We start from the raw sequence: 8110 nt of genomic DNA on the forward strand, positions 1-8110 counted from the left end.
GGGTTGTGGTCACGTGGGAGACGCACACTGAGGTATTTAGAAGTGACAGGACACCTTGCCCGTAAATGTTTTGCCCCAAAGAATAAAGTATACGTAAACAAATGTGGCAAAATGTTAATGTATCAGTGAATCCAGATAAGGAATATAGTGTTCAAAATGTGTACTAGTCCAGCTTTAGTTAACTTTGTCCAGAACTTGGAATCTACAGTCTGATTGCAGCAGTAAACTATCTCCACTGATAGGCTAGGAGCGCTTCCTGGGTTCAGACCTGTCCCAGATCAAGATTCCATCACGTACCAACTTACTTCTCAAAGCTATTATTTATTCTGTACAAGGTTCCACTGTACATCACACATTCTTCTCCTCTTGCTTACACAGTAAACAAGTGTATACCAGCCCTTTGGCTCAGGTTCACAGGTCTTCCCTGGAGAAGGGTGTCAGGCCAGTTAGACTCAGGGTGTCTTTTTCTGATGCTTCCTGGGAACACTGGAAAGTTCTGGGCTCCGAGGGGCACAGGTGGGGCCCAGCTGCGTGGGTGTGCAGAGGGCTCCATGCACAGACCTCCGTGCCTTGGTGCGGAACAGCTTTTTTCTAGGGGACAGCACAGAGTTTTGCCCAACTACTTAGGGCAGAATCGAGCCCATGGGAAAGAACCATACAACTGAGGCAGATGTCCCCAAACACCCAGGCTCCAGCTCCCAGGCTGGACCGTAGACCGATGCCGAGAGCTGGAGCTGGGGGCGGCATGGGCATCCCTGAGAAACTCGGTCCAGAGGGCCTACGTCAGGAGGCTGTGAGAAGGGGGTGTGGGGCAGGAAGGTCGGAGAGGAAAAGCAAGTTAAGGAGGAATAAATTAAAGGTGAGAGAAGCTCGAGGGTAAGGGGCTCCTGCTATCCTTCTAACAGCTGGGGAGTAGCCCGGGGCTGGGTTAGAGGAAGCTGGCGGGAAGAACTTGATAACACTATCAGAAGAAATCTTTTACCTGCTCTCTTCACCTCACTGCAATGCAAAACAAGCCAGGGGCTACGGGCACGACCCTGAGGCTCCCCGGCGGCTCTGAACATGGCACTGGGGAAAAGGGAAGAGGCTGAGGGATATTTCAGGGAGGGGCAGTTACCCCCTGGTCCCCAAATGCTATAAGGCACAATTCTTGGAGGCAACTAGATTCCATCCAAAACGTTAAAAAAACAAACAAAAAACCTGTCAGAGCCCAGGTCTACTGTGGCTGTGCTTGGGGCCTGGCCAACTCCCACCTAGCACCACTGGGGGCTGGCACGAGAAAAGCTGTATTTTGAAGAATTAAGGAAAAAAAAAGAAAAATGACCAGCACAACGTCCCAGCTGTGAAGAGGTGTGAAAGACAGCATCTCCAGTCTGAAAACTTTAGTTACGGTAAATTAAAAAAAACAGCTGGGCTTTTAAAAACCAAAAACAGCTTTTTTCAAAGACGTCCCCTCATCTGTCCCCCTGGAGTTAGCAGCGTTAAGAGGGCTCTTGGCTCATGGGTGCTTCTCTTGCTCCTGGGCCGGTGAAGATGGGCGGCGATCCTCCCCAGCAGGCTCCAGAGGGCGCTGTCTCTCCGGGAGGCCGGGGCTGGAGCCGCGGCCAGCGGGCCAGTGGATGAGGATCTTCTCCCCACAGACGGCTGTTTAATCACACACAGGAAGAAACCACAAGCTTACAAATGCAAACATGAGAAGCCGAGGGACACTGCTGGCTCAGTCTGTGTCCTGCCGGTCTTCCCTGCCAGGCGGGGCTCGGGGGCAGCAGGCTGCCCACCCCAGACCCTGGCCAGGCTGCAGCAACTCCTGCTCGGCAGCTTCACTTTCCTTTATTTTTCGCTTATTAGTCAGGTGGGGTTTTTTTTTTTTTTTTTTTTGCCTTTTTTGGTCTTTTTAAAAAAACTTAGGGTGTAGGGCCACCACGGGGAAGGATGAGATGTAGCTCCTCGTTGCTACATGCGGGAGGGTGGACTGGCCAACTCGTAGAAGAGCAAGTAGGCGTCGCTGGTGCGCACTTGGCCGGAGGACATGGGGGAGACGCTGTGGAGAGAAGACAGGTCAGCCTGGCGGCCACGGGGCCCCATGACGCGACAGAGCGGCTGGGGGAGCATGAGGGCCCGTCTCTGATCTACTGGACACCCGAGGCCACCCTCTTCTGGAGGGTCTTCAAATGCACAGCACCCCTTCTGGCCCTGACCTTTTCCGGGTGAGGTACAGGTGCCTGACGGCCGGGAGCCGCGCCCGAGGCCTGTCTCACCTGGAGTCATTGAACGCGTGCCATTCTCCCGTCACCGGGCTCCGGCAGTAGGCTGTGTAATGGCCGCCCATGGTGGTTCCGGAGTGATTGGACACAGCATACAGGTTGTAAACAGCGTGGTCTGAGGAGGAAGCACAAAGCGTCCAGCCCCCGAGGCATCCTTTCCCCCGGGCCCCCCGCTCCTGCCGCTACTCCCAGTTTCCACGTCTCACTCCTTAGCAGCGTCCCTCCACCTCTTGGCCTCCCCGCTGTATCTTAGACACTTGTGCCTCGGTTCTGCGCCTCCAGTGCAGAAAAATACTTACTGGTGTTTTCTGAGGCAAATTCTCTCAAGTCCAGGTCTCTTAGTGGGAAATTCACAAATGTTGTAAGCTTGCTGGTTCGTATCCTGGATTCTGAGAACCGCTTCAGATCTGGTATTGGTGTGAGTCAAGGACAGACAGGGTGGCAAGAACAGAGTCAGAGAACAGGAGACAGAGCCCCTGAGGGTGACTGTGCTTCTCAGGAAGCAGAAGGGCACGCGGGAGGAGAAAAGCCGCCTGACGTTCTGAGGTTCCTACTCCGTTGGCCCTCACCTGGGCCCTTGTCATCAGTCACTCTCTAATGTCAAGTCCCTGCCCTGACGAGCTGAAGGATACGGAGCACCAAGATCTTTGGGAACCTCTGGATGGAGAACTTCTTTATACACCGCTTTCTGGCTCGGCAGCGACAGCACGTCTGAAAGACAGGATAGACAGAGCTGGGAAGGACTCACGAGAGAGGCCAACAGGCGAATCCAGCAACTCCTAGGCTGGTCCGCCCCCGAGAGGGCTCAGGGAGATGCACTCTCGCTGCCAAGGCGGGTGACTTACTGGCTTTTCATCGCCATCAAGCACATCCTCTTTGGTGAAGAGCCTCATGCAGTCCATTAACGTCACCTCAGGATAACCTCGCTGGGAGAGAGAAAAATGAAGGTCAGAGGTCGCTGACATGAAAGGGTAAGAGCGGGAGTTTCAGATGCAGGGGGACAGGGGTGCGTACCTTAGCAATGGGCAGAGACAGGTCCCAGAAGGGATCAAAGACTGTAGAACAGTAACCACAATCAGTACACGTCAGGGAGCTCTTCAGCTGCCCGACAAAGAGATCTGGGGAGAGACGGACACGCGATGCTTAAACGCTGTGTCTCCTTTCTCACCGCTCCTGCCTCAGACCTTCGGGTGCTGGGCACTGGGTAGCAGGAGGGGTCCCCGGGAGAATGGGCTTCTCATGCCCTGCTCAGGCAAAGCACTTAGCAGGGAAGGCAGGCATTGCTCCCCGTGCCCACGCTTACCCCCGATCCGACTGTCTTCCCGTTCTAGATATTTCCTCCACATCTGGCGCCCTTTCTCATCATCACTAGGACCCAGAGAGAGAGGAAGACAATTGGGTCAGAGCTCAAACCATAATAAGTTTAAAGGCCTAGGGATCTAAATCCTTAATATCCAAAATTCTCCCCAAATCATTACCCCCAAAGAAGTTCGTGTAGTTCCGCCCCCAGCACTCTCCTCCTACTTACGGAAGATGGTCGAGGTTTTCCGGGTTGGACCTGGGCCTCGCTGTGACCCGGTTCACCTCATTGTGGAGCCCGTCCAGAAGGAAGCGAAGAAACTCCTGAGCGTCCTGCTGACTGAACCCGAAGAAAAGGGAGTGAGTGACCCCTCTGGCCCCTAGAACCTGCTGCTACTGCCACCCACCCCGGGGAGGTCACGTCCCCAGGGCCCTTACTTATAGCCGACGAAGCGCGGTGCGTATCTCTGGATCTGGGTCTTGAACTCAGAGGGGCTCACCACATCATTGGGGGATGAGGTCCATATGGTCTGGATTAGTTTTGCAAACTCTATTGGAAGGAGAGGGTAGAGAGGGGCGTGGAGGACAGCTAAGCCATTTTCTCTATGAAATTCTTAAACGAGAGTCCCAACTAAAAGAAGCCGAAGAAAGAGAAATAGGAGAGGAACACGTGACACACAACGACTAGTGCAGCGACAGCAGAGTGGGAAAAGCGTCCCGAGGGGGAGCAGGGCCGCGCCCCTCACCTTCCATGAGGGCTGTGTGTGCACTGCTGCTGTGGCCCAGGTCCCGCACGTAGAGCCTCTGGAGGCAGTAGTCCCTCAGCTCCCGGGTGTTGCTCAGGCACTGCAGAATGGAGTTCATGAAGCACTGCGAGAGACCACCTGCACGTCAGCCGCGGAACAGAGACCCGGCTGGCATGTCTAGTTACTTCCTACCTGGAGCCCTCTGGTCCATCTGGCCCAGAAATGAATCCTCCCACAGCCTCAAGTGCCTCTTTTTGTAAGTAAAGCAGTGGAGTGAGGCAAGTTCCCCCGGCTGGCACAGGTGATGTGACTGGTTATTTACTACAGAGGTGTGCAAAAGGGAGTGGGGGAGCTGGACAGAAGTGGGTGGGAAGTGATGGCTGTCCTCGAGGAGAAGGATCCAGGACAGTACCTAAGCTGCCAGTTCAAAGGGCAACTCCTCTTCAGCAGGGCTTCCTGCTGGGGGCGGGGCTGAGGAAGAGGTCGGCAACTTTGTAAAACACCAGCCAGGAAGGGCAGGTACCAGCTGGCCTAGCGGGTAGGAAGGGAGTCGGCTGGAGCCAGGAGGGGACTCTGGTTAGATGGTCCTAGTTGGGATGGTAGGGAGTGGCCTCAGGAAAGAAGTGGGCTAGGAAGAACTCACCGTGTTCCCAAGGTTTCGGAGACCAGCCAGACCCTGGGTGCTCTTAGAATTCTGTAAGCAAAGAACACGCGGCATATTCAGGCTGAAGGAAGAGGCCTGGCCTATGTTAGGTTCTCTCTGCAACTTTCTGCCAGTTGTAGCCACTGGCATCAAGCCACACACATTATTCTCTCTTCAACTTCAGTCTACGTACGTTGTAGGCAAGAGGGGTGTGGAATGCCTGTCATTTTCAACACACAACAAAAATGTTCTTCGAGGCTTTGCTTTCTTTTGTCGACTACGTGTTTTCCCCCATCTTTATGTTACTTTTCATTCTCTGCCATATTGGAGACTGGAGATGAGAGCCAGAGACCAGGAGTTCATATACCTGTCTCCAAGAAATTTCAGGTCCCAAATCCAGGCACTCTCTCAAATGACCTACATTAGTATCCTGAGATGTCTGATGTCTAAAGCAGCTGTCATAATGAGCACTTCTAGGAGGTCTTGAGAAGTTCAATGACAAAACATCTCAACTGAGTTTAGATCTTCATCTGGGGAAAAACCCTAGTTGGCCCGCCATTCTGAACCGCCAGAGACAGGTGGAATTCCTTCCAGTTGAGCTCAGCTCCTGAGGGCTGATTAAAGCCTGGGAGAATCCTCCCCGCCTGGTTCAGGTTTCAACACCCTGACTGGCCACCGGCTGGGAATCCTTCTGATGGCAGGTTGGGCCAAGCAGAGGTGAGCACCTGGCTGAAGGCGCTCCTCTTGCTCTTGTCCCTACTGTGGAGGCTGGTGAGGGGGTGGGAGGGAGAACAGGTGCTCCGGCGAGGACTCTGAGCATTGTTTGTCCGGGTCTCTTGGCTGACCCTGGCCCGACCTCCAAGGAGTCAGAAAACCTTCAGGCTCAAAGGGTTAAAGCATCGGCATACAGATGAGCCTTCCACCCTCCGTCTCAGGGAGGGGACCTGGGAGCAGGCAACTCTGGAGCAACACTGGCTGGGGCATGCGTGGGGCCAGCTCAAGCCTGATCAGAACAGGAGCCTGAAATAACTCAGCTAAAATTACTCATGCCGTGTGCTGTCAGCAGCTCAAAGCCCATGAGGTTGTCAGCATAAGGGGGTGGGCTGGGGAGAGGCAGGCTGAAGGAGGGCTTTTCTCAGGTATTGCTCCGCTGATCCCACAAGTGGGAAGATCCTTCCTTGCCAATTCTCAGGTCTAACACTAATAGGTCGGGAAGGAAATACCTAAACCAGCAGAGAGACCTGCTGTCCACCTGCAGCTAGAAAGAAAAGCCTATTGGCAGCAGGTGCGGTACAAACACCCGCTGAAGAACAGCAGTGTATGGCCCCAAACACAGAATTTAAATCTTCACGACAATCTCAGTAAACCCCGATGCTCCAGTCAGAGGGCCACAACAGAGATAACTCCCCGGACAAAGACCTTATCAGCATTTTGAAGTAGACGTGGGGCCCAACAAAAACACTGACGTCTCCGTGTTGCCCACTCGGAACTAAACGTTAAAGCCTGCCCACGACCGAATACCTGCTCTTTCTTCCCCAGGACACCCACTCTTACACCTATTTCCGGCAGTGCTTTATTAGTTCTTACCCCCCGTGCCTCAGACAACATCTGTCTAAACGGGCCACAGAAGCAAAGCATTCTACCGCTGGTGACTGTCGCTGTCCACCAAAGGGGGCCCTTGGCTGAGGCAGTAGTCATGCAGCTCTAGTGGGGGTGGGGCAGTGGGAGACTGGAGGCATCTCTCTAATGAAGCATTCCTGTGGTGTTGACACTTTTAACTGTGACCCAACAGAGGGAAGGTCAAGGAGAACAGCTCACGACCTACGGTTACTATTCTCGAGGATCTACCCCTGCTTATGGCCTGGCGGGTGGAGAGATGGGGGAGGCTCCTTCAAGGCATCGCTGGGACCCTCTTAGTTCTGGCTTGTGCCTTTGTCTAAAATTTCCTGAGCTCAAAACTCCTTGCCAATTTCTAAGCACTCTGTGTAGAAGGCGGCTGGGTAACAGAAGTCAGGGGGTGGGAGTGGAGGGGAGAGCAGGGCTGTTCTCGGCGCAGCCAGATATTCTTCTGCCATGAATAGGAGATCAGGAGCTGCAGGGAGAGTCAGCAGTTTCCATTCCAGAGAGAAACAAAATGTCCCAGGAGTGACCTTTCTTACGGGAAAAACAATCCTACCTCAGGGCCGACAGGGAGAGGCCCAAACTGGAGAAGTTGGGAGAGACCCTGAACAGCCAGCCTCTCACCAGGAGACAAGGAAATGACTCCAGTTGGGATGCTGGAACTCAAGTGCAAAGAGCGGAGAAAGTTCGGGTCAAGAACTTCCTTAAAATTAGCCATCAGCAAACCTAATTTGACTCAGTAGCAACCACTGTTCTTGAAGGTAGCTGCCACCTCCATTGCCAGTAAACGGACAGCATTCACCTCCCAGGGAAGGAGCGGGGGGCTCATAAGAGCCTGTTCTATGCTAACGCGGGGGAAACATCTGGGAACACGAGAGCCATAGAAGAAAGGCTGATGGAGGTTTGTGTCTTCACACTCGAGACCCCAGGAAAGGGCTTTCCAGCTTACTTCACCTGTGCCATGAGGGTCAGCCATGAGTCCTGGCTGCAGCCAAGGAGGCTGGTATGGCCCTGGCACGGGGCAGTGCACACACTGCCAACGCGGGAGCTGGTGCTGTTACATAAGACCTGTCAAGCTCTGGCCCCTTCTCTCTTCCCCGAGGGGGCAGTGCCCAGCCTTTAGCCCCAGTATCACTCTGGGGCGGCTACGTCATTTGAGGGATCCAGTGCCCACTTAGCTGAACTGGGGAGGGCTGGGAAGGGAAGGGGCGTTGACCTCTTTCCCCGTCTGCAACTCCTCTGCCCTTCACGGGGTCAAAGGACCCCTGTTACCGACCCTCTGGGAAAGGGCCTTTTGGAACTGAGTGTCGGGGAGGCGGCCCCTTTCCCACCAGCCTTTCTTGCTGGGTTTGGCCTTGGAGGAGTCACGCCCGCGGAGTCCAGCGAGCTGCCCGTTCCCTCACACACCGAGAACTAGTCAAGGTTACGCTTTCCTGCACCTGTCCTGATAGGTGCCAGGAATTAAGAGTCCAAGAGCCACCTGGTGCAGGGGTCGACGAGAGGGAAGGGGAAGGGGGGTTCGGAGGACTCAGGGGGTG

General features: G+C 54.3%; 1 protein-coding gene across 2 annotated transcripts in view; it reads right to left on the reverse strand.

The window, feature by feature from the left end:
- Positions 1-301: 301 nt before the first annotated feature.
- Positions 302-8110, reverse strand: part of USP2 (ubiquitin specific peptidase 2) — a 17754-nt gene continuing 9945 nt past the window's right edge. The window contains exons 2-12 of one of the 2 annotated variants that reach the window (XM_024751790.1): positions 4953-5003; positions 4310-4433; positions 4002-4113; positions 3793-3903; positions 3568-3632; positions 3279-3382; positions 3110-3190; positions 2897-2975; positions 2564-2671; positions 2259-2379; positions 302-2041 (exon numbers count right to left, since the gene is read on the reverse strand). In XM_024751790.1, coding sequence (XP_024607558.1) covers positions 1954-2041; positions 2259-2379; positions 2564-2671; positions 2897-2975; positions 3110-3190; positions 3279-3382; positions 3568-3632; positions 3793-3903; positions 4002-4113; positions 4310-4433; positions 4953-5003 — 1044 coding nt within the window. In that variant the 3' untranslated portion in view covers positions 302-1953. Of the gene's footprint in view, positions 2042-2258; positions 2380-2563; positions 2672-2896; positions 2976-3109; positions 3191-3278; positions 3383-3567; positions 3633-3792; positions 3904-4001; positions 4114-4309; positions 4434-4952; positions 5035-8110 lie in introns of both variants that reach the window. The other variant, XM_024751791.1, reaches the window with a different exon arrangement.

Source organism: Neophocaena asiaeorientalis, unplaced genomic scaffold (assembly GCF_003031525.2).
Source record: "Neophocaena asiaeorientalis asiaeorientalis breed wild unplaced genomic scaffold, Neophocaena_asiaeorientalis_V1.1 scaffold479, whole genome shotgun sequence".
Classification (NCBI taxonomy): domain Eukaryota; kingdom Metazoa; phylum Chordata; class Mammalia; order Artiodactyla; family Phocoenidae; genus Neophocaena; species Neophocaena asiaeorientalis.